The sequence below is a fragment of the Rhinopithecus bieti genome, unplaced genomic scaffold (assembly GCF_001698545.2).
Source record: "Rhinopithecus bieti isolate Rb0 unplaced genomic scaffold, ASM169854v2 scaffold_13857, whole genome shotgun sequence".
Lineage (NCBI taxonomy): Eukaryota > Metazoa > Chordata > Mammalia > Primates > Cercopithecidae > Rhinopithecus > Rhinopithecus bieti.
The window spans coordinates 585,111-609,552 of NW_016807741.1; the positions used below are offsets into that span (position 1 = coordinate 585,111).

At 52.7% G+C, this 24,442-nt stretch overlaps 1 protein-coding gene across 5 annotated transcripts in view; it reads left to right on the plus strand.

Moving 5' to 3' along the window:
• FAM167A (family with sequence similarity 167 member A) overlaps positions 1-24,442 on the plus strand; it is a 46,406-nt gene that overhangs the window by 11,899 nt on the left and 10,065 nt on the right. Inside the window, exons 1-3 of one of the 5 annotated variants that reach the window (XM_017883707.1) lie at positions 8,577-8,653; positions 10,238-11,012; positions 16,123-16,508. The exons of 1 other annotated variant lie outside the window; for it this stretch is intronic. In XM_017883707.1, the coding sequence (XP_017739196.1) occupies positions 10,518-11,012; positions 16,123-16,470 (843 nt within the window). In that variant the 5' untranslated portion in view covers positions 8,577-8,653; positions 10,238-10,517 and the 3' untranslated portion in view covers positions 16,471-16,508. Of the gene's footprint in view, positions 1-8,576; positions 8,654-9,675; positions 9,899-10,237; positions 11,013-16,122; positions 16,509-24,442 lie in introns of those variants that run through there. 3 more of the 5 variants (XM_017883706.1, XM_017883709.1, XM_017883708.1) reach the window with 3 other exon arrangements.

Genomic DNA, 24,442 nt, shown 5'->3' on the forward strand with positions numbered 1-24,442 from the left:
CACACACCCAGCAGAGCAACCATCCCACACACTCACTTACACTCACACACACCCAGCAGAGCAACCACCCTCCACACTCACACTCACGCAAGGCAACCATCCCACACTCACACTCAGAGCAAGGCAACCACCCACCCCACAGTCACACACACACACACCCAGCAGAGTAACCACCCCATACACACACTCACACAAAGTAACCACCCCACACACTCATACACAGCAAGGCAACTACCCCCCACACTCACACACCCAGCAGGGCAACCAGCCCCCACACTCTCACTCACAGCAACGCAACCCCACCACATTCTCTCTCACACACACGTACACACACACACACACACACACCCCAGCAACCCATCCCTGCCACGCGCAGCACTGGGGCCAGGGTCAGGTCTCGGCAGGATGTCATCTCCGTGTCAGGGCTTCCGACACCGGCTCTTACCAAGGGTTGGAATGTAGATGAGGCTGGAAAAGCAAGAGATGAGTGCCAGGGCCAGACAGCAGGGTCCCTCCTGCTCGGTTGCCATGGCAACCCCGGAGGAGGAGGGGACCACTAGGGCAGCCTGGCTACCGGCAGCAGCTCTGTGGGGCCCAGGGCTGTGTCCCAGTCCTCTTGGCTGCTGCCTGGTCAGTGCTGAGCCCAGCCAGAGGCCAGCCCAGTCCTGCCTGGACCTCTGGGTGAGATAAGTGTTTCTGGTTAAACCCAGGCAGAAAAGCCTGCACACCCCAGGCCCGCCTCCCTCGGCCGACTGTGGACCCGTGTCCCAGACCTCCTGACCTCTCACCAGAAAAAAGGGATTCGCCTCTTCAGAAAACAAAAGGAAAAGATGCAGGCATGAGCTTTGCCCGGCACCACCCTGAATTTTCTGAAACCACTTAGAGCCTCTGCACTCCTTTGGCTGTGGGGCTGGCCTCACTGTTCTCTGGCCTCTGAAGCCACCCCAGGTCTCAGCTCATGGCCCCTGCCTTTGTCTCCGGTTGAAATCAGGGCTGGGTCCTCTGCTGATGGGCCTGGCCTGGCTGAAACTGCAACATCAGGGCAAGGTAGAGTGGAGATGCCTCTTCCCGCCACCCCTTCACCCGACAGGTGTTGACGGAGGAGTCAGAAGACGCTGTCCTTGAGTGAAGCTACGACTCTCTCTGATGCGGAGTTTTGGGCTTGGTGGCATGCACAGCAGGCTTAGCAGAGGAAACAGAGCGCTTTGCACACACACATGGGCCTCCGCCCGCCAGCCGAGCCCACCCTGGCTTTGGCAGCAGAGCCATGGGCAACCCAGACAGTGTCAGGGGCAAGAAAGCGAGACCAGCACTAAGGACATCCTATCCCCCAAGACCTGCCCTACTGAGGATCCTGCAGGGCCCTAAGTCACAGTGTAGCTAATTCTTCCTTCCAGAAATTTCTGGGAGAACCCAGTTATACCTGCAGATGGAAAGCTTTCCACATGGGTGATAGCCAGTCCTGTCCAGATAGTAGGTTCTAGAAGATGGCACAGCAACCCCAAGGAGTATGGGCAGTAGGCTCTGGGCTGTCACTGAGGAGCCCTGGGCCCTAGGTTGGTCACATAGGCTGCCACCTCGGTTTGCTGCGTGATAGGATAAGAAGACCCAGCCTTCCCTGCAGTGTAGATATGCTCCAGTGTAGACATGCTCCATAAACTCAATGAAGGTGGTTCTGGTGAGGAGTGGCCAGTGTCAAAGGTCAGCACAGAACCAAGACAGAGCTGGCTATCTCCGGGGGCAACTTGATTCCCAGAGGACACTCTTGCTTTGTTCTATTTGAGTAGACCGTGGAGAGGATCACAGAGCCTCTGACCCGGTCTTGGTCCCCAGCTCAGCCTTCCTGGCTCCTGCTGCAGCCCTCCCCTCCACCTCCACAGGGAGCTGTGCACCTCCTGGTTTCAGTCCTTGCCCTGCCAGGTACAGTCTGAGTGCTGTTGGGCCTGTGCCCTATCATCTCTATGCCTCTGTTTCTTCATCTGTGTAGTGGGACAATCAGTGTATACTTCACAAGATTCTCATGCGAATAAGTGAGGTGCTATCTCTTTATAGTGCCTGGCATATGTTGAGTGCTTGATACATATTAGCTGTTTGACATGTTACTAAAATGTCATTTAGAGTCAGGCATGGTGGCACATGCCTGTAGTCTCAGCTACTCGGGAGACTAAGGCAGGAGATCACCTGACCCCGGGAGTCTGAGGCTGCAGTGAGCTGTGATTGTGCCACTTGCACTCCAGCCTGGGCAACAGTGAGACCTCATTTCAATAACAAAGTTATTTAGTAGGAAAGTTATTAAGAAGGGGCAGGATTTGAGTTGCATTTTAGAAGGATAACCGGCAGTAGGACAGAGGAGAGGAAGCCTGGAGGAGGAAGCTCTGTGGAGACGGGGACAGCGTCCACGTCCCCAGGCTCAGGCGGAGGGGTCAGGAGTGCAGGGGTATGGGGGGCAGCTGTGATGAAGGGGACGGAGGGTGAAGATCGCCCCAGCTTTCCTGCCTCAGGCCTGTGTTCTGGGAACCCGCTGGCCTCTGTGGCCTCCGCTTTCTCCTGTGTGGAGTCAGAGGACGTGAGACCTGAATGTGTGTGCTGACGCTTGGTGAACTTTAAGGTGACCTACCATTGCTCTGCCCGTGCTGGCGCTGGGGAACATATCTGCAAATTCCCCCAGCATTCACAGGTGCTAAATAAAGCACCCTTTTTCCTGGGCCAGGATCTCAGGCCATCATGTCTGTTTATGGGAGTTTGGGCACTGGTTTCATGAGAAAAGTTACCCATTTCCTCACCTGTAAAGTGGGGATTTTAATAGGGTTAGTGCACCTCTTCCAGGCTGCAGGAACAGACCCGAGGCAACCTCAAGGGGTGGAGGCTGACGATGAGAAGGGAAGGAGCCGCAGGTAGAGGAAGCAGCAGCCTGCAGGAGACAGATGCAGCCCGGGCTCATTCCTCCGTACTCTATCTGCCTCTGCTCACCCCTTTCTCCCTCTGGGGACTGTCACAGTCCTGAAACAGCCCAGAGGCGCCACTCCCAAAACAGCACAGCTTGCCAGGCTGGTCGGCCCTTCAGTTGTTTGCCCTGATGTCCGGCTGTAGCCCAGCTGGGCTGGTCCCATGACCCAGCATGTATCCATTTTGCACAGGGAACCATGGGTGGCATTTCTGCCAGAGGAGCAGAGCAAGGGTAAATTCACTCATATGGGAAATTGTCATTCTGTTCTCATCAAGCATAGCCTGTCATGGATTGTGAGTTAGGAGACAAGTCAACTCTGAATGTGGACAGACTCAGTAAGATTTCATTAGGAGGACAGCGACCATCCACCCTGTGGTTCTCAATGGGAGGTCGCACCGCCCCCCCCCTCGCCCCCTACCACCAAGGCACAGGTGGAATGGTTGGGGAGGGAGCCTTTGGGTTGTCATGACATTTTATGACACTGGTTTTCTCTCAGTTATATATTTTCTTTCCCAAATGAGTTGTGCTTCCTGTCTCATTTCAGTTAGGGCTCTTGGTTGGGAGCAAGAGAAAATGACACTATTGTAAGGCTGCCAGGCGCCCACAGAATTGGCAGGAGGTAAAGACCAGAAAACAGGCAGAACCCGGGCAGATCCAGAAGGCAGAGGCAGGAGGTCCCGGACCAGTCCTTCAGCAGACAGTTTGGCTAAGAGGATGCCACCGCCCCTGCACTTCTCATCTGCCTCCAGGGCTGGTTCACAGATGCGCCCTAACTATCTCTTCCTCTGAGACTCACACACACCCAATTCAGAGTCGGGGCCTGAGCAGCTGACTGGCCAAGCTCGGGTCACATGCTCACACCTGGTCACCAGGGCATGAGCCAGGAAGAGGAGGACATGGTCCTCTGGCTGCAGAGAAGGCTGCACAGCCTGCCTGCTGCTCTGCACAAAATGGGGAGCTCCCTCTATACAAGAAAGGAGAGGGGGTTGGATATGGCAAACAGACAGTTCAACAAAAGACAAATAACAGCAAGCATCCACTGTGCTCTTTCGTATTCCTTCTCCAGTGCGTGCTGTGTCAGTCAGTTACGAATGTCAGAAATCCCACTCAAAGTAGCTGAAGCATAAAAGGCGGAAGGTATACGCTGTGTAATCCAGGCAGGGCGGGTGGCTTTCCACAGGGCCCAGCTGCTGGCCTCCAGCTCCTTGCCACTGGGCTCTGAGAGCCAGGTTGCCACACTGTCTGCTTGGCTTGGCTTGGCTTGGCTCGCCAGGTAGACCCTTTCCCCATATGTGGTGAGCACGGTGGCCCCAGCGGCCCCGGCCAGCTCAGAGCAAGGCTGGCCTCTGGGTGGTTCTGGCACCAAAACTTCATCCAGTGTCTCCCCACACCCCAGGAGAAAAGGAACCCCAGGGATGGGCTCCCATGGGAAAGGGAGTGCACTTTCCAGAAGAGGGAGGAAGCTGCTGGATGGAAATGACCTCATCCTGCACTGGACCCCAAGGAGGCCCTCGTGCTAGGTCTGTCACACCAGACTGTGCCCTCCAACTCCAGCACAGAGTTCTGGGATTTGGCATGAGCTGCGGCTGTTCCTGTCTTTGTCCCACTGCAGGCCCAGAGCCTGCACACCTATGTCTGGACACTTGTGGTCAGGGCAGACAGGGTGGGTGGCATCTGTGGGGACAGGAGGGGAGGTACCATCCTAGGAAGCCTGGGTCTCTTTTTCCACCTCTCTGAGCCCATCCAAGCTGGCTCAGATTTGAGTAAGGACAGGTCTCTGTGAGTGGGAGGAAATCTGTTTTATTGGCTCATTCATTCCACGGCATTTAAAGAGAGCAGCATTGTGCTAAGTACTGGAGGGTCCAGCATGAAAGGCTTGGTTCTCGCCCTGAAGTTGAGAGTCTGGTAGAGGCAACCATCGACCAAGACCCTGGGTGTAAGTGCTGCGGCTTAAGAGGGGCGGTAAGCCCAGTGGTTAGGGGCCAGATCAGAGCCAGACTGCAGAGGTTCAAATCCCAGCTTCACCACTTACAAGCTCTGTGGCCTCAGGCAAGGTACCGAACCTGTCTGTGCCTCAGTCTCTTCATCTGTAAAATGGGGATGATGATACCCCACCATAGGGCTGTTGTGAAGATCAAATGTGTTAATATATGTAAAGCTTTTAGCACCACCCCTCGTGTTGTGTTGTGTAAGCGTTAGCTAATGTTGTGATGATGTAATTGTTTCTCCAATGTGCCCCGGTTGTCCTGGGTACACACAGCTCAGCCTGGGCAAATCAAGCAAAACTTCCTGCAGGAGAAAATCCCTGAGAACTAAAGCATAGAAGGGAGGGAAGGACTTTCTAGGCTGGAGGAAAGCTTGTGCCGAGTGAGGGGTGTGAGCGAGTATGGTGTTTGGCGGGACAGGAGTGCTAGGTCGGGGGTTGGAAAGATTGTGTCTTATGGAGAAGAAAGGAAAGGATTCTAGTGGAGAATGCTAGGCTGGAAGGAACAGCAGGAGCACGTGAGGAGAGAGGAGGTGCGGAGGGGATGGGTCAGCAGTGCCTGCATCTTCCCCTGCCCCTGGGAGCCCATCAAGGAAGTGGATTTGACAGTTTTCCAGGTGAACAGATTAGGTCATAATGAGACAAAATGTTGGCTGAGCTGCCCCCACCTGGCTCCTCCAGCAGCCAGAGGAATTAGCTCATGATTGGCGAAGGCTCCTTCAAGGAGCCGCTGTGGGCCAGGGAGCCAGGGAGCGTGTTGGAACAGCAGTCCCTGTGTGTGGCATGGGTCGTCGGCGCTGGCACAGAGCTGCAGAAAGGCTGACACGCCTCCCAAGGGCTTGTCCCCACTGCTGCTGGGTGGCCTGCCTGGAGGGGCCTGCCTGGGCCTGGTGGGATTACAGGGTCTGATTTCATTTTTCTAGACACCCTGGGTCCCAGGTCTGGCAGCGTCCTTTGGCTTCCTTCTCTGGCTCCTCCAACCCCAGGAACAACCCAGGTTACGTGTAAAGAAAGCCCGTTCCTCCCGGGGACTGGGCCCCAGGAGTCCTTGGTTTGTCAAGCAGGGAGACCTCCACTGCTTTTCCAGCCCAGGAAGCTGCCCAGTGCTGGTATCTGCTCCCCGGCACCCAGCCAGCACCTCTCTGCCAGCTCAGGCCGGGTCCAGCTCAGTGCCCAGTGAGCAATGACAAGCGTTTCTGCTGTCACGTCCCTGGGCCTGTGTGGGTGACATTCCAGCTCAACTCCTGTGCCTAGTGGGAGGGAAGAAACCCCTTTCGGCTTCTTCAGGCACCAGGACACCCAGGGGGACAGTGCTCCCCAGACACTGATGACCAGGAAAACACATGCTGACTCAGCAACTCCTCATGGCCTGGCTGTGCTGGGGGCAGTCCCGTTCCTGCCATCTGCAGGTGACCATGTGCTCTAAAATGGTGACTCCCTAACTCAGGCCTCTCCACGTTGCACACACGCTATTCAGGTGGGTACAGCTCTCTACAGTTGAAAGAGAGCTTTCACATACAAGGTTCCATAGATCCTCAGCCACTCCACAGATTAGGAAACTGAGGCCACGAGGAGAGGACTGAGCCTGGATGCTCGGCTTGTCAGCAGTGCTGGCACCAGAAACCAGGCTTTTGGGGCCTGGCCTTGGTCTGCCATGCAAAGAGCACATGGTGGAGTCTCCCCCACACCCCGAGCTGTGGTCGGGGCATTTACAATGTGAGCAGAGAGGGAAGGGAGTGGGCATGGAATGGTTTTAGTAAGTGGAGCTGTTCTCTCCCTTCTGTGGCAGAACAGACTCCACTAAGTTTTGAGACCTGAAAATCTGGGGGAGGTGGGATCAACTGACTTCGTGTCGTTTGGTGTCCAGGGAAGGATGTGAGGGTGCAGGGATTGGCTCTGGCCACCCAGCAGGTCAGAGAGCGACAGGGCGGCTGTTCAGTGCAGTTGGAGGGGCATGATCTGTGATGTGACGGTGACATAACTCTGATTGGTTACGTCGTCTTAATTTTAAACAGCATGACTAGGGCTACATGACTGTGTCTAGGGCTTCCTGTAGACCAGGCAGTGTGCTGAGAGCTCACATTTGTAACCTTATTAAATCCCTTGAATGACCTCCGAGGTAGATGTTAGTATCGCCAGAACTGGCCTCAAGGTCGTGGGCAGTGGTACAGGGCCCCTCGCGTGGGTTCATGCTCTGCTGTCACTGTCTTGAAATTCTTAGAACTTTTTAAACAAGGAGCCCCGCATCTTCATTTCACACGGAGCCTTGAAAATTATGTAGTTATTCCGGTTGCTCTCATTTCTCAGAAGAGGACACAGAGGCGCAGAGTGGTCCTGAAGCAATGTACCAACGTCACAAAGCCAGTGGCTGCCCTGGAGCTCTAACCCCAGAGCCCACACTCTCTGGAGTAGAAAGAGGCTGAGACAGAGTCAAATGACTGTGCCCAGGTCCAGCTGCTGGCACCTGCCTGTGACCAGGGGGTGAGGCGCTTCAGCTGCCCTAGCCTCACCTAGCCATTTCTTCTTGGTGAAATGGGGTGATCTCACCTGCCTCTGGGGGCTACTTTGGGGCTCACATGGGCCAATGTGCACACTATGTTTTCTGCACCTCACTAAGCTCAGCAGATCTGAGGACTAGCCGGTCACAGTTCACAGGGGCTGCCACCCCTGTCACCAGATAGTCCTGACGTGGTCTATGCAGGCCTTCACCTGAGGTCAGGATTTCCAGACCAGCCTGGCCAACATGGTGAAATCTCGTCCGCACTAAAAATACAAAAAATTAGCTGGGCATGGTGGCGGCTGCCTGTAACCCCAGCTACTTGGGAGGCTGAGGCAGGAGAATCGCTTGAACCCAGGAGGCGGAGGTTGCAGTGAGCCAAGATCATGCCATTGCACTCCAGCCTGGGTGACAGGAGTGAAAACTCCGTCTCAAAAAACAAAACAAAACAAAACAAAACAAAAACCAAAAAAACCGAAACCAATGATTGACGTAAATTCCCTGCAATACAGTTACAGACTTGTAGCAGTTTCCTACCCAAGAGGAGCCCCTCACCCAGCAGCGGCAGCAGCAGTGGGATGGCCTGGTGGGCGAGGGGTGGGCCACCATGGCTCCTCATCCATGGTATCTGCTCACAGAACTCAGGGAGGGAAGGTGCCGCTCATCCGCCTGCAGTTGAATCCTCTCCAGGAAGCTTTGATGGATCTAATCAGAGCCCCTCTGCCAGGGAGAAGGAAGCCCTGTAGGTACAGCTGCCCCAGACACGCTCGAAACAGATCCTGGCACCTCAGCAAAGAGGCAGACGGCGCCTGGGAGGGGCCTCAGAAAGCAGCTGATAAGTCTTTAGATTTGGACAGATTCTGACCGTGAAACTGCACGGAAGACTCCCATGAGTACATTTCGCATTTGCAGACTTAGCGTGCTAAGTCTTCAGAGAGTGCCTGTGAATTTTAGTTCTGCCAATCTGCTAGAGCATAGGAGGTTGGTATTTATCACCCCCATTTTACAGATGAAGAAAATGAGGCTTAGCAAGCCTGACAAGACCTAGAGCTAGGCCATCTGATCCCAAGTCTAGTGTCTGCATCTGGAGACAGCGGTTCTCCACCTGGCTGCACACTCAGATCACCGGGGGAGCGGACACTGCTGTCTGAGTCCCATCTCAGACCAACTGAACCAGAGTCCAGCTCCTCAGGGGGATTCTCACTTGCTCCAAGCAGACCTGGAGGTGAGAGCGGGTTTCTCTGCTTACCAGTTGGGGTGGACTATTCCTTCTCATTCTCCATGGATGCCCCTCGCCAGGCCAGGCTCATAGCATAGGGTGGCAGAGGTCGGGCAGCAGGACGTCCTCCGGTCACATCCCCACTGCAGGCTGGGGCTAAGGAAAAGGTCTGGACTGGAAAGTTCTGCTCTTCCTTCTTGAGCATCTGCGTGCCATGTCGGAGAGGAATCCCAGGACACCCCGAGGCGGCCCTGCTCACCGTTCAGCGTTTGCCACCCTCATCTTAATTATTTTCCCTTCTATCCTCACCTCCCTTCTGCCCACTTCCCCTCACTCCAAACAAGTAATTATGGCTGCGGCTACTCCATTCCTTTTTTTGTTTTTTTGGCCGGGATGTTTTTAGTCATTTACAAGTCAGTAACAATCCCTCTTTCTTTCTCCTTTCTCACCCCAAGGGTGGCCTACTCTCCAGGCTGCTGAGAATCGTACTTTTCTTCATTTAAGCTTTATCTTGAACATCATTCCATATCAATTCATTCTTTTTTATAGCCACATGTCCCCCAGCACAGATTTTTTTTTAAACACACCCTGAAAGTCCAGGGCTTACTGCTTGGGTCCAAATCAAAGATCTCCTACTCTGATTCACCCATCTCTGCTGCCTGCCCCATGGACCTCGGGCCACAGAGTCTGGAGGCTGTGGTCTCTTCTTACTGGGAGTTAGGTTTCCACCCTATGTCTGATGTTAACGTAGGAGCCTTGGCTTATGCCTCCTCTCTGGAGATGAGGAGGCCAAATCAGATCCCGTAGCTGAAGTCCTTACCAAACAGGTGCTGCCATGCGGGCACTTAGGTGAGCACAAGAAGCCTCGTTCTAGAACAATGAGTCACAGCCTGCTTGCTTAGCCATCCAGCCCAGATGCCACCGCCTTCTTCCCTTCACAGCTGCAGGTTTATTTGCTTCTGTCTCTGTAGAGGTGAGGTAAGGTGTTGTTCTTGGAGGAAGAAGCTAGGAGCGTGGAGTAAGACCTGGATGTAGAAACTGCTGCTGGAGGACAGGGGCTGTGGTGGGTGGAGGTGGTGAGGGGGCAGTGGCACCTGGATGGAGCAGACACACCTGAGCCTGCATGGGGTGTGGTTGCCCTGCTGGCTGGCACTGAGGACCCTCCAGCAGTTGCCACACAGAAGAGAGACCTGTGCCCTCAGATTCAGACAGCCTGAGCTTGTCTCCTCAATTTCTTGCTGGGAGATCTCTGTGAGTCATTTAACTTTGAGGAGATGTGGGTTCCTCGTGTGTGAAATGGGAATAAAAACAAATCCCTGCAGACTTGCTGGGGACGTTAAATGAAATAGTAGAGGCGGAGTCATTTTTATAAATGGTAAAAACACTGTACAATTTATCAATTGGTCATTAACTTCTCTGCATTGAATTAAGGTATTGAAATGACCTCACTTCCGTTCCGGACTAGCCATGAGAAGCGCAGTCACTAGTTCACTCTGAGCCTCCGTTTCCCCTCCTGTGGAGTGGACATGCCCACCTCTGAGTGGCAGGGCAGGGATCGGGACTGATGCGGTTCTCTCATCCCTCCCACAGGGTCTCCAGCCACCTGCCCTTCCTGAGAGGAGAGAGCTCTGGGCCTTCTTCCTGCCAGTCTGGTCTTGAAGTGCCTTCAGGACGGATAGACCTTGGCACAGGCTGTCCCGAGATTCCTGCGATGCCTGTCTGTTCCTGCCTTCTGTGGAGCATGGCACCCACAGGATTCCAGGACGGATCGTAGACCTGAGCCTCCAGGAGGGTGCCCTGTGCTGCTCACTGCACAGTCCCTCTCAGCTCCCCTGCCACCCAGCCTCGGAGGCCGGCTCCCATCCCGGAAATGCCCTCGGGCACCTGGATGAGGCCATCCCAGAGAGGGACCCAACTGTGCCACCCACCAACCCTCCCCTGTGCCCCCCCCCTCACATGTCCTGCTGCCAGGGCAGACTGTAGAATGTCTGTGCCCCAGATCCACGTGGAAGAAGTGGGTGCAGAAGAGGGGGCAGGAGCAGCCGTACCACCCGATGACCACCTCCAGAGCCTGAAGGCCCTCACTGAGAAACTGAGGCTGGAGACCCGCAGGCCCTCCTACCTGGAATGGCAGGCCAGGCTGGAGGAGCAGACCTGGCCCTTCCCGAGGCCGGCTGCGGAACCACAGGCAAGCTTGGAGGAGGGGGAGCACGGGGGGCAGGAGCCCTTGCTCCTGCTGAGAGAACCTGGGCAGCACCCCCCTCCTGCCAGGAGTGCCAGCCGGGGCACCACACCCCTGTCCACTGGCAAGCTGGAAGGCTTTCAGAGCATCGATGAAGCTATAGCCTGGCTCAGGAAGGAACTGGTGAGTGGCTGCCCCCGAGAATCCCCAGAAAAGAGAAGGTGCCACCATCTCTCTGTCTCTGTGTCTCTCTTTCTCTGTCTGTCTATGTCTGTCTCCCCACCCCCACCATGTATTTCCTTCCCTCTCTCTACCCACCAAGTGCACATGTGTAATGTTCCCATGAGTTGAGGGCAGGCCTCATTTGTATGTGGTTGGGGGGGGACCCAGGTGTCATCAGCCCCTAATTGCAGATGCTAATGGAGGAAGCAGGTGTTTTCTGGGAGAACTTGAACCCATGTTAAGGTGTCCCCCTCTCCCCCCAACACTGCTCCCAGTACTGGAGTCTCAAACACTTCTCCCTGGACTGTGAAGGGGGCTCCTGGGGTGTGACTGCCCCTCCCTCTGCGCTGGAACCTCCCCACCCTGCTGTCCACCCCAGCTGCCTGCCACTCCGGGGACCACCCATTCTGCAGGTGGGCGGCCTCTCCCTGTGCTGGGCGCTGGCTGGGTGGCTCCGTGAGGCACAGTGGCTGGGATGTGGCTGTGCAGGGCACTCCTGTAAGGAGCTGGCTCGGCGTGGAATGTGCTCCAGTGGTAAGGAGTGGTGGAGCCGCCCAGAGCCTGCGGGATGGGTCCTGCCTGGGGAGAAGCTCGGTGAGGAGGCTCAGAGGAGGAGTTGGCTCAGAAGTCAGGGCGGGGCCAGGTGTGAGCGAAAGGCACACTGTGTTTGAGCTGGGACCGCAGCAGTCACTTTCTTGCCCATAGGCAAAGCAGATTCCCAATAGGAGCATCTTTTGTGCATGGTGACTCAGGCTGAGAACAGGGTGGGGGTGCAGAGCTGGGTGCCCTGTCCCCTCCCACCCCCCAGGGGAGAATCACCTATGTCTGGCAGGACAGCCTCTCAGCAGCACCAGACATGAAGCTAACCCTCCCCCAGCTCTCAACCCCTGCCTCATCCCGTCCCCTGAGGCCCAGGTGACACCTGCGAGTCAGGCCAGTCTGGCCACAGGTGAGCCAGCCATCAGGGGCAGCTGCCTTCCAGAGGTGGCAGTGGCTCTGGGGTCAGCAGGGTAGGCTGAGGCCTGCTTGGTTTGTTTTGCAGAATCCTGAAAACTAAATCCCCATGAGGCCTGGAATGCCTCAGGGCTGAGAAAATTCACTGGGGTTGGAGTGGGGCGGGGCTCAGGGACACAGGGATCTGACTGATTAATTGGAAACCTGTTTGGGTTTTAACACTTGATGCCTAGAGTTGCTTCTCAGAATACACCATTCTGTTGTGTCCGTCACTAGTAATGAGACGGTGCACATGCTGTCGGCTTCGGAGAAGATGAGGCACCTGCGGATTTCAGCCACATCTCTGGGGTGCTCTGTCACCCCTGGTGCTCTTGGTGAGGGGTGTAAGAGGTGAGGGGAGCTGGACAGCCCCCCAGCTGCTCTTTGAATGGCTGGGCTAACCCGCTTTGATTTGCTTTCTTAAGGAGGAACAAAAAACTTCCCTGTTCATCGAAGATACAATTTGTTGGTTTCAAGTTCATTTGAGATTTTATTGCTTGTGGGAGCTGAGGCTTTTACTTTTTAAGGAACTTAGCACTCCGCATAGCACCCAGTAGGATGGAGCTTCCTAGAACTTGTCCTGCTCATCATCCTTTAGTCCCCTCACTCTGGCTGTGTATTAGAACCACCTGGGGAGCTTTTAGGACTCCCAAAGCCTAGGCCACACCGAAGACCAATCCAGTGAATGTCTGGGGGTAATAACCACACATTTGGTTTTTAAAGCTCGTGCGTGCTTCCAATGGGCAGCCTGGGCCTCGAATCTACAAGTCACGCTCACATCTCCTGCCAGTCCTGTGAGCCAAGCAGCATGAGGTGCCCTGCCCAGTGTGCTTGCCAAGCGAGGAGGGTGGCTCCGGGTGAGGTGCAACCATGGGTGATGTGTAGAGCCAGTCTCCATAGGCCAACAGCAGAGCAGAAATTGTCAGGACTAATCTGACTACCAAAGACTGTCATACATAGGGTAAAGGGAATATTAGCATTATTAAAAATGCTTTATATTTGCAGTGTTTCCACTCCTCTAGCCACTTCCCTGTGCCACCAGGGGTGCGTCCTGTGTGCCAGGCAGTTTGCAGGCATTACTCACCTCTTCTAATTGTTGGATGACCTTCCTGACACCCCTACTTTTCCAGAAGAGGAAACAGGTTCAGAGAAGAATGCATTCATACATGAGAAAGTTGAAATTTAAACCCTGGCCCATTTGGTCGCATTACTATTGCTCTGCTCAGCCACCGTATGACATGGCATCCTCCACAGGCAATCAATTTTACTGTTTGATTCCTAAAATGTAAATCACAAAAATGTCAGCAGGCAACAGAATGCATGGGGGCCGGGGCAGAGAGAGAAACAGGATTGAATGATTTCCAGCCTCATTCTGTGATCTCCGATTCTTACAACAAAACTGCGTGATTGCCCTCACTGTTTCCATTTTATGGATGAATAAACTGAGGTCCACAGAAGTCAGGTGACTTGCTTAGGATGACATGATGAGTGAGCGACAGAGCTGGGGCTGGAACTCATACAGAGTAGAGAGCGATGGGGAGAGAGGTAGCAGGTGAGGCTCGTGAGGTGGTCCAACACAGAAGGTTCCATTGGGCATGCTCAAAGAGCAGCGACCAAGGAGATGCTCCAGAAATCATACTGGTTGCAGGATAGAGAATCTCTCGGAGCATTGACTCCCAAACTCTAACGTGCATGTAGGTCACTGGGGCTCTTGTGCAGATGAAGATTCTGGTCCCTTTGGTTGGGAACGGAGCCTGTGCTTTCAAATTTCCAACAAGCTCTAAGTTGACACTATTCTGCTAGTGCCTGGGCCATACTTAGAGTATCAGGGAATGAAAGGGGGCAAGACCAGGGCCAGGGGATCAATAAGGAACCTCAGAAAACAGACCCAGAGATCCCCAAAAGGGAGCTCTCTGAGCCCTGTCTCTGTCATAGCTGCCCATGTGGCTTGGGGCTCCATCGGTGAATGGGCCTCAGTGAACGGACTCACAGCATCGCACTCTGAGTGGTCCAAGAACCACACTCGTTCAGAAGGTTGCAACTCTGAGGCCCAAAGCAGACCAGACACAGACTGGCAGGCAGGCAGGCTGGACGTGCAGTTCCGCCTGCTGCCAGGATTAGACAGCAACTTGCAAAACCCTTTGATTGGATTGAAAACTGAGAGTTCAACGTTTGAGAACAAACACATTCTGCTCTATTTAAGTCTCAGTCAAAACGTTAAGCTTAATGCCATGGTTTCCCTCATTCATCGTCTTCACTCACTGAAGGCACCTTTAAAAATTAACCTGTTCTTTAACTCAGTAAAAGTGATTTGCATAACCTTTTTCGTTGTATTTTAAGCCCAGAAGCAGATTTTCTCTACGCCTGGGCAAGCCCTTCCTACAGATTTGTTAGGCTCAAGGGCAAATGTGTTGTTTGTTCTCACGTGGCCAAGGAAATCGATTGGAAATCTGCAATTCCCTTAGTCGTGTGGATATTTTCCATAACTCAATGGGAGTTCTGACCACAGGAGAAGGCAGACTCTAACCTGTCCTCTGACCACCTAGCAGCTCTCCCAGGAGGCAGTGGTCAATGTCACCCCATCCAGAGGCAGGCAGTGCTGGGTCTGGAAGCGTTGTCTTAGTCTGCTCCTGCCTCCTGCAAGACCAGCTAAAAGGCAGAATGACTACCTGACCGTGGCTGATTTCTGAGGCTGGGAAGGATCCTAACAGCTCTCAGGGGTCAGCTCTCCCTCTCAGCTTTCAAGGAAATGACTGTCACTCCTGACGCCCTCCAGGGACCAGCAAGTGGATCAGATTTTCCTTCAGGCTAATGTGTTCGGGATACAAGGCTGGTGGAGATCCTCCAAGCCTCTTAGAGCCACTCCCAGCTAAGACGGCCTGACCTTGGGCTCCCTGGGCGGAGTTGGGGGTGTGTGGCTCTCTGGCTGTGGCAGGCAGGCCTGCGGCCACCTGACTCCTCCAGGCGAGGCCCAGTCTCTCTGCTTCTGGGACACTGGCTCAAGGGAGTTGCCATTGTGCAGCTGCAGTTCTAGGCTGCTCAGGTCACCAGAAGGTCACAGCCCCAGCTTTCACCTTCCAGGCAGCCAAGTAGCCTGGTTGGGAGTAGGGGGAGGGCACTGCTTCAGGAAGCAGGGGAGCTAGAAAGAGCATGACCTGGAGCTGTGGGATTTTCTCCTCTCTAGCTGAGTTGGGAATTCAGAGCATTCGCACACGCCTCTGCCCGGGCTTGGGTCCATCAGCCAACTCCCTGGGATGGAGCCCTGGGCACTCAGCACAGGGGAGCAGGGACCCTCCTTTCTGTTTTCTCTCTTCAGTCACACCCACAAGTTCCCCTTGCCAACCTGGAAGACAGAGAAAAAGGGCAATACAGTCTTCTGCGTGGTTTATGCAGTGCCAGAATGAACACAATAACATTCTGGCTTCCTAATGGGCAGTTTGTAGTGAGAAGCCCTGGGCACCAACTGATATTTTTCTTTTAGCTTCACACAGGTGTGTGATCCCTGCAGACACCCTCCTCCTGCTGCCCCCCTCCCCCCGCACCAAGAAGGTGTTTATGGCTGTTAGGAAAAGGGAGGAGAACCTTGACAAGTTTTCATTACTCAAGGCCTGTCACTTAGGTCACAGGAGGCCTGTGACCTAAACTCAGCTGCCCCCACTGTGGCCACCGCTTGGCTTCGAGGGACCGCCCTTTCCCCGTTAACCCTCTGTCGCCCGTGCTGCCTGCTTGGTATGTCCAGGGACCGCCCTCTGAGGCTGGTGTCATCCATGTGTGCTAAGCAGTATGGCCAAATGGCAGGTCATACTCACCAAGCATCTTTTGATGGGAAATAGGCGATGCAGCCAGGTTGATACCCCCCATCTAGGGAGACTTCCATATACACTATCCTTCGTGAAGGCTTGGAAGTATTTGATATTCCCATCTTACAGCGGAAAGACTGAGGCTCGGAAAGGTTATAGAACTGGGGGACAGAAAGTTTAAAGTGACTTGGCAAAGGTCATATGCAAGGATGTGGCTAAGCCACGACACAGACACACATCACTTGGCTCTGGATCCAAATCTCTTTCCTTTGTTCTAGGCACATCAGATGTCCAAGTCAGGAGGCCCTGAGCTGACAGAAAGCCTGTGCTTCAACCCTTCAGAACAGGATACTTGCAAAAGGTCACACAGCAATGAGTTGCTAGCAATGCCTGGTAACAATTTAGCAGGGACTGGGCAGCTGTACTGTTTCAGGATGAAGATAGCAAGTTGCTCAGAGCCATCAGCAAGGTACTGGCTGAGCAGGGATTTGGTTCACAAGAGAATTTCTAGTCCCAGCCTCTATTCACCCAAGGCTAAGTCTTCTCTGCATAGCCCGGGGCTTTCAGCCTGTCTGGCACCAGCCCTGCAGGAGGAAGATTCCTGTTCTATTCATCTGGGCAGATGAGGCCTTTCGGGAGTTACTAAAGAATTTATAAACAAAAGAACCAGCAAAGGAAATACATCATAACTTGATGATCGTTATTTCTGAGTGGTAATATTATTCTTTTGACATTTCTATAGTTTTCAAAATTCCTAAAATAGGAATATATCATGTATAATCAAGGGGAAAAGAGAATATTAAAAAAACAAACAAAAGTGCCAGCACCAGGCTCTTCTCTCCCTTGCCAATGTACTCAGTGTGCATTCTTCACCTTGTACTCTACAGATTTTGTTTAAGGCATAGAATCTCCTAGAATTAAAAAAATAAGGCCTTCAGTCTCCCAACATTCCTGTTGGATGTGAGAGCTGATGAGGCGGGACTGCTGGCCAGGGAGCTGCAGCTGACCCCAACCGGGAGGTCCTGCCTGCTCTCCCTTTCCTGGCTGTCTTGCAGGGTCAAGGAGGAGGGAGTTGGAGGATCCCCGGGGCAGCACCTCACTGGAATAGCAGCTCATGGTGATCCTGGGGCTGTGAGAGGCAGGCGGGAGTCTTTTCATCCAGCCCCATGTCCATTCAGCAGCCGCCTGGCTTCCACGCTGCGGTGGGGTGAGGCCAAGGTGGATGGGTCAGGGTTCCTGTCTTTGTGGAGTTTCCCTTCCAAGGAGAAGACAGGCACATAAACACAGCGGCACGGTGTGACAAAAGTTTTAATAGAGGTGCAGTAAGTTGAGTTCTGAGATGATCTGGTGAGCTGAGGGCCATGCTGAGTGGATGATGAAATTAACCAAAGGGAAATACGCAAATTCCTCACTTCCTCGGCAGCCAGATCCATGCCTGTCCATGTAATTGCATTAAGCTTCTTATTTCCCATTCACGTTTCTTCTATAATAATATACCCAATTCCTATTATGGGCACCCTCCCCATTATAACAGCACACCACGGTATGGGATAGGGACTACTGGGTGAGGCAGAGCGTTTGCTAAAAGTGCAGATCCCTCCCAGCCCTCTATGGAAATTCAGCTTCCATAAACCTGGGGAGGTGTTGGGGTTTTAACAAGTACCTGCAAGTGATTCTGATGTAACTGGCTCATTAACTGGTCAAGAGTGCTGTCAAAAAAGCATACTGTTTGTAATTAGATTCAACTTCAAGTCAGATTCTACCATATCCTAGTTGTGTGACTTTAGGTAAACCAATTAACTAAGCCTTCTTGGTTTTGTGATTGTAAAATGAGGATAATAAATCCCTACCTGGCAGCTCGTTGAGCAGGAAGGAGGGGAATGAGCAGCATTAGGGCACTGAGCAGTTGCTGGGGCCCTGGGATGGTTGGGTGCTGTGTTACACGTTTATACACATGCCTCACATCATTCAATAGCCACAGCAATCTTTCTGTGTAGGCACGATTACTATCCCCATTTCACAGATGAGAAAACTGAGGTTAAAAATCTTGCCCAAGATCAACCAGCAGAGCAGGAATTTGAACTCAGATCTGCCTGACCTCAAAGCCCTGCAGTGGGTCTGGATTCACCCACAATGCTATAGGAAACTGTGAGGACCCTGGCAGCTGAAGCCCAAAGCATGTTCTTCCCAAGAAAACAGGTACCCGAGTAATGGAGTATGAAGTGACTTTGGAGAACAAAACAGCCTCAAACTAGCCTGGAGGGTGGGACAGAAAATAGATTTGCTTCACTTCCCTTTGGAGGTGCAGGCGGGAAGCTATAGCAACTGCAGGTGCCTGGGAGCCCTAATTACTCCCACAGGGCCCCACTCCAGCAGCTCATGTCCTGCCCTCAGCTCTCCCTCCCTCGAGGTCAGCAGCCTGCTCACGTGTTCTCGCTCAGCATCAGATGTGAAGCTTCCGCGACATCTGTTTCCAAACCAGGGAATAGAGAACCCGAGAAAAGCCTAGAAATCCCACCAGCTGCGCCCCAGGGTCTTCTGAGGGCTCTCAGGTGACCCCAGGGCACTTAGGCCCTCTGTTTCCATAGGACAGTTGTCACCTTGGCTAAAGCTTCCAGTTTCATGTGATGAAGGTCCAGTTCTAGTTCCTGCCTGCAGATGGAGGAGCCCAGCAGCGTGGCCGAGCTCACAGAGATGAGGGAGCCAGTCCTTCCTGCAGGTGCAGTTGAGAAGGCCGTGCAAGGGGGCTCCTGTCACAGCAAGAAGGCAGCCCCTGCTAGGGGTGTCTTCTCCCTCCACCGACTGGCCCAGAGGCCCCAGCAGCGTGGCCGAGCCCACAGAGATGAGGGAGCCAGCCCTTCCTGCAGGTGCAGTTGAGAAGGCCGTGCAAGGGGGCTCCTGTCACAGCAAGAAGGCAGCCCCTGCTAGGGGTGTCTTCTCCCTCCACCGACTGGCCCAGAGGCCCCAGCAGCGTGGCCAAGCTCACAGAGATGAGGGAGCCAGCCCTTCCTGCAGGTCTTGCCAGCGTCCCAGCAGGAACAGCCATGCCTGGGCCGTGCTCACAGCCTGGCGGGAGCAGCAGTCCTGGGACTGGCTGATTGGCCTCACGGGACCCCCACTTGCTCTCCAGAGGAGTGGCAGGGAAGTTGAGGAAGGCCTTCGTCCCTAGTGGTGGGCCTGGCCCTCCTCATGTGCAAGCTAAGGACACCCCTGAGCAGGAGGGTCCCCCCCGCGTCTCCAGTCTGAAGTGCTTTGGCATTACCAGCCCTCTGATGTTGGCAACACTTGGTGATAGAGACGATAACACAGCCCTACCCAACCCCGGAACATGCTTGGTGACGTGTGACCGGCAGTACAGTCGTCAGAGATAAGGGAGCACTCAGTAAAGGCAGGTAAAGCTTGGGCTGGGGATCCACGCTGAGCCAGGCCATGAGTAGCAAAACAGGTTCCTGCAGGGACCCCACAGCCAGGAGGTGGGGCGAGCGCCACATGCGAAGTGAAAACGTAATTGAATGGTTTGCTGTGTGGTTCTGTGTATGAAAACAGGATACAGTGGAACTAGTAATTCTGGAACTCAATGTCCTCTTCCAAATGTGTGTATATGGGCTTATTTAATTCTCATAAGTGATCAGTAGTGTGCCCATTTAATTATTGTCAATTATTATCAATAAGTGGGTACTATTATGCTCATTTAGCAGATGAGGAAATTGAGACTTAGGTGTGGCGTGGCTTGCCCAGGATGGCGTCACCAGCGAGTTGTGGAGGACTTTGAACCAGGGGCTGCTCCTCTGTCCTTTCTACTGGCTGCCTCTCCATAGGCCTGGGGGCAGCAGGAGATCCCAGAGGGTAGCGGTCAGCCCGGGTAGCAGAGGGAGGAGTGATTTCTCTAGGACTGTCCCAGCCATGGAGACAGGTACTGGGTAATGGCGTGTGGAAAATCAAGACTTGGCTCTGGGGAAATTTAAGTAATGGAATGATTCATTGATTCATTCATCTAACAAATGGCTGTTGAGCACCAGAGCATGCCCCAGGCACTGTGGTGGCCCCTGGAAAACACAGTCTCTATCTCTGGTGTTTTGTCATCTAATGGGAGACACATGATAAAAAATGAAACCGATGCCCACACGTAGGTGCCATGGTGGAGGCTGCATGGAGGGGCAGTGGTAGGAGGCGCCTATGGGGCTGTCATCCCCTCTGCAGGGAGGGGGACAAAGGCTGAGCTGGTCCTGAAGGGTGACAGGTGGAGAAGGGACCACAGGAGAGGGGACAGAGCCCACTGTGGCTGCCCTGTGGGGGCAAGGGCATCAGGGTGGGAGAGAGGAGGCTGGAGAGGTCAAGGGAACAGGAGGGTCCCATGATACTTTGAAAGGTTTGAAGAAGCGGGGAGACCTGCCCATCAGCCTCTTGAGTGGAGACAGATTGAGCGAGGGGGAGGCAGGCAGAGAGGAGTCCCAGATGCTGGGAGCTGAGGTGCAGGGGACCCAGGTGCAGGGGTGGGTGCCAGTGACACTGATCTGGGCCTATCATCACCCAGCCAGCAGCAGTCACATCTCTCCTGCTCTCTCTTGGGCACATAATGCCTTCCTTGGGTGTACAGCTTCCAGAACCCCCTCACTTCCAAGATACAATCTGATGGGAGGGGAGGGAGGTGATCACCATCCTCTCTCTGTGAAGGGCACATGCCACCTGTCCAGAGTCCCTCATGTCATCAGAGGCTGCACTAGGACTGGAACCCAGAGCTCCTAGCGGCAGATCACGGGCTCTTCAGAATGCACCACTGTGCTTCCCAAAGGCCAGCCTCACCCTGGAAGGTGTAGTTTGGCCCACATCTTCCAAGTTTGAAAAATCAAAGGCCTCATCACAGGGGTAGAGCTTGGCTCTTGCTGTGGAGTCCTCGGCAGGGCCCAAAGAGCCTCCTGCTCTCTGCCCAGCTCTGGGGCTGTCGTCTCTCCCTCCTACTAGACTCAGGATTCCCCAGGGGGCACAGGAGCCCCTGGCAGGGAGGATCCCTGGAGGACTGGCTCAGATGGAGTCGTCTTGCTGTCTCCTTCCTGCTTGCTGAGTCAGCCCAGTGACAAGAGCCATTGCACCTGTCCCCCTCCCACCCACAGCCCCTGGCCAGGGGCCCGAAAGAGAACCCAGGACCAGCCGGGCTCAGAGTCCCCGCCCTGCAGGCCCCAGGCTGCAGAGCGTGCGTGCGGCCTCCACTCGCCGGGAGAGTCAGCTCCAGCTCCCTCCCGCTGGGCTGCAGCCTCCCAGAATCGAGAGCTCTGCGAAACAAGCTCCAGCCTTCCCCTGGAAATGAATTCACAAGACCAGCCTGGTTCCTCGGGGTGTTTGCGTTTCTTTCTTCACATTTCCCCGGAACCTCCGGTTGCCCTTCAGTGGCGCACTTGAAGGGCACTCCTGCTTTCTTTCCTGCCAGCGTTAATCTGACTCTCTCAGGGACCAAACCCGACATCATGTAATACAATTTTACCCAGGCTTCTAAGTGGATTCTCCTACACAACACTGATGAAAATAATAAGGCAGACCTGCAGGTGAAGTTAAATAAGATAAGGAAAGTGATTACACAAATTGTTTCCAGGGTTCAAGAACTGTAAGTCTCATTCCCAAATCGTGGGACAGTGGAACATGTTCTGGGCCTGCACATACAGCTGGCAAAACAGCCTGGATTTTACACGCAGCCTCTTTTCAGCATGCATCAGAGACTAATTGTAGCTATTAGGCTGGGATAGGAGAGATAAGAGCCCGAGACGAAGGGACCAGACAAAATGCCCTTCGCCACTTGGGTTTCTGTCTGCTGCCCAGCTCTGGGCTAATTACCATGCTGTCCAGGACAGCACTCTCTCGCCTCTGGCTGGCCCCTGTGCACTGGGATTTCTCTCAAGCCAGCTTTAAAGATGCATCCAGAAATCTCTGCCCCAAACGTGCTTTCAGATTTGCTGCCATCACAGCCCTTATTTCACCAAACTAAAAGAACAGAGGGTTCCATAAGCCAAAGTGCACACAGCCACATTCTTCAGAGAATGGAAGCATTAGATGACAGAAAAAAGGCAAATTATTAATAGGGCTTCAGGTAAGACTTTTGTTGGAAAGGGGAGGATCTGTCTGGCGGTCTGTGCATTGCCTTTATTTTAGGAAGCAGAAACCATGGTGGGTTAAAGGTAATGCCTTCATAGAGTTGCTGCTTGTGCTCCCAATGGTCTGACAATTACATATCTTTTTTTATTTTTTATTTATTTTATTTATCATACTTTAAGTTCTGGATTACATGTGCAGAATGTGCAGGTTTGTTACATAGGTATACACATGCCATGGTGGTTTGTTGCATCCATCAACCCGTTACCTACATTAGGTATTTCTCCTAATGCTATCCCTCCCCTAGCCCACTACCTTCCAATAGGCCCTGGTGTGTGATGTTCCCCTCCCTGTGTCCGTATGTTCTTGTTGTTCAACTCCCACTTATGAGCGAGAACATGCGGTGTTTGGTTTTCTGATCTTGTGATAGTTGGTTGAGAATGACGGTTTCCAGCTTCATCCAAGTCCCTGCAAAGGACATGAACTCATCGTTTTTTTATGGCTGCATAGTATTCCATGGTGTCTGTGTGCCACATTTTCTTAATCCAGTCTATCATTGATGGATGTTTGGGTTGGTTCCAAGTCTTTGCTATTGTAAATAGTGCCACAATGAACATACGTGTGCATGTGTCTTTATCATAGAATGATTTATAATCCTTTGGGTGTATGCCCAGTAATGGGATTGCAGGGTCAAATGGTATTTCCACTTCTAGATCCTTGAGGAATCACCATACTGTCTTCTACAATGATTGAACTAATTTGCACTCCCAACAGTGTAAAAGCGTTCCTATTTCTCCACATCCTCTCCAGCATCTGTTGTTTCCTGACTTTTTAATGATCGCCATTCTAAGTGGTGTGAGGTGGTATCTCCTTGTGGTTTTGATTTGCATTTCTCTAATGGCCAGTGATGATGAGCATTTTTTCATGCGTCCGTTGGCTGTATAAATATCTTCTTTTGAGAAGTGTCTGCTCATATCATTTGCCCTTTTCTTGATGGGGTTGTTTGTTTTTTTCTTGTAAATTTGTTTAAGTTATTTGTAGATTCTGGATATTAGCCCTTTGTCAGATGGATAGATTGCAAAAATGTTCTCCCATTCTGTAGGTTGCCTCTTCGCTCTGATGATAGTACATGCCCTTTTTTAATATTTTAATTCCTAAAATCTTTGGGTGGTTTTAGACCCATAGACATCAGTCCCTGGGATCAGNGCATCTGTTGTTTCCTGACTTTTAATGATCGCCATTCTAAGTGGTGTGAGGTGGTATCTCCTTGTGGTTTTGATTTGCATTTCTCTAATGGCCAGTGATGATGAGCATTTTTTCATGCGTCCGTTGGCTGTATAAATATCTTCTTTTGAGAAGTGTCTGCTCATATCATTTGCCCTTTTCTTGATGGGGTTGTTTGTTTTTTTCTTGTAAATTTGTTTAAGTTATTTGTAGATTCTGGATATTAGCCCTTTGTCAGATGGATAGATTGCAAAATGTTCTCCCATTCTGTAGGTTGCCTCTTCGCTCTGATGATAGTACATGCCCTTTTTTAATATTTTAATTCCTAAAATCTTTGGGTGGTTTTAGACCCATAGACATCAGTCCCTGGGATCAGAGAAAGTATTCGAGCAGATCTCATTGGCGACTAAGAATAAAAGTATTTGCTTCCCTTGAATGTGAAGAAATCACTCAGAAATCACTCAGGCCAAGCAAGTGAACACAGATCAGCCAGGGGATGTTGAGTAAGGACGCAAATTCCACACAAATGTTGCCTTTCCCAAATGCATATCCTACAGTACAGCCTTTGCGAGGGACAGCATGAAACCTACACTGGGAGTTGAGTCACCCCAGCCAGCATCTCAGGCCTTTGGCAAACAACAAAATACTTTTTTTTTTTTTTTTTTTTTTTTTTTTTTTTGCCAATTGGTCCAATACCCTCCTTCTGTGGCCTCCATCTCCAGTAACCCCACAGAGAGGCCCTTCTACCTCTCAGACTACTCTTCAGGGTCTCGTCAGCTTCCATTGCCACTCGGGCTAGAGACAGCACCACTGAGACCACCCTCCAACCGTCCAGGCTGGGCCCCCATTCCCCAGCGCCTGCAGCCACGCTTGCTACAGGCAGGCTGACCAGCCATCTCTATCTGCCCAGGACTAAGGAGGTTCCCTGGATGCAGGACTCTCAGTGCTAGAACCAGGTAGGTCCTGGGCAAACTGGGTTGAACTGATCACTCTAAATTTGCAGACTCTACTGTTGTTTTTTTAAATGGTGGTAAAATATGCATAATATAAAATGTACCATTTTAACAATTTTATATGTACAGTTCACTAAGTATATTCACATTGCTATGCAGCTGTCACCACCATCCATCTCCAGAACTTCATCCTCCCAAATGGAAACTCTGTGCTCACTAAACACTAACTCCTCATCCCCTCTCCCTAGCCCCTGGCACCACTGTCCTGCTTTCCATCACTATGCATCGGACTACGCTAGGAACCTCTTCTAAGTGGAATCCTACGGTATTTGGCCTTTAG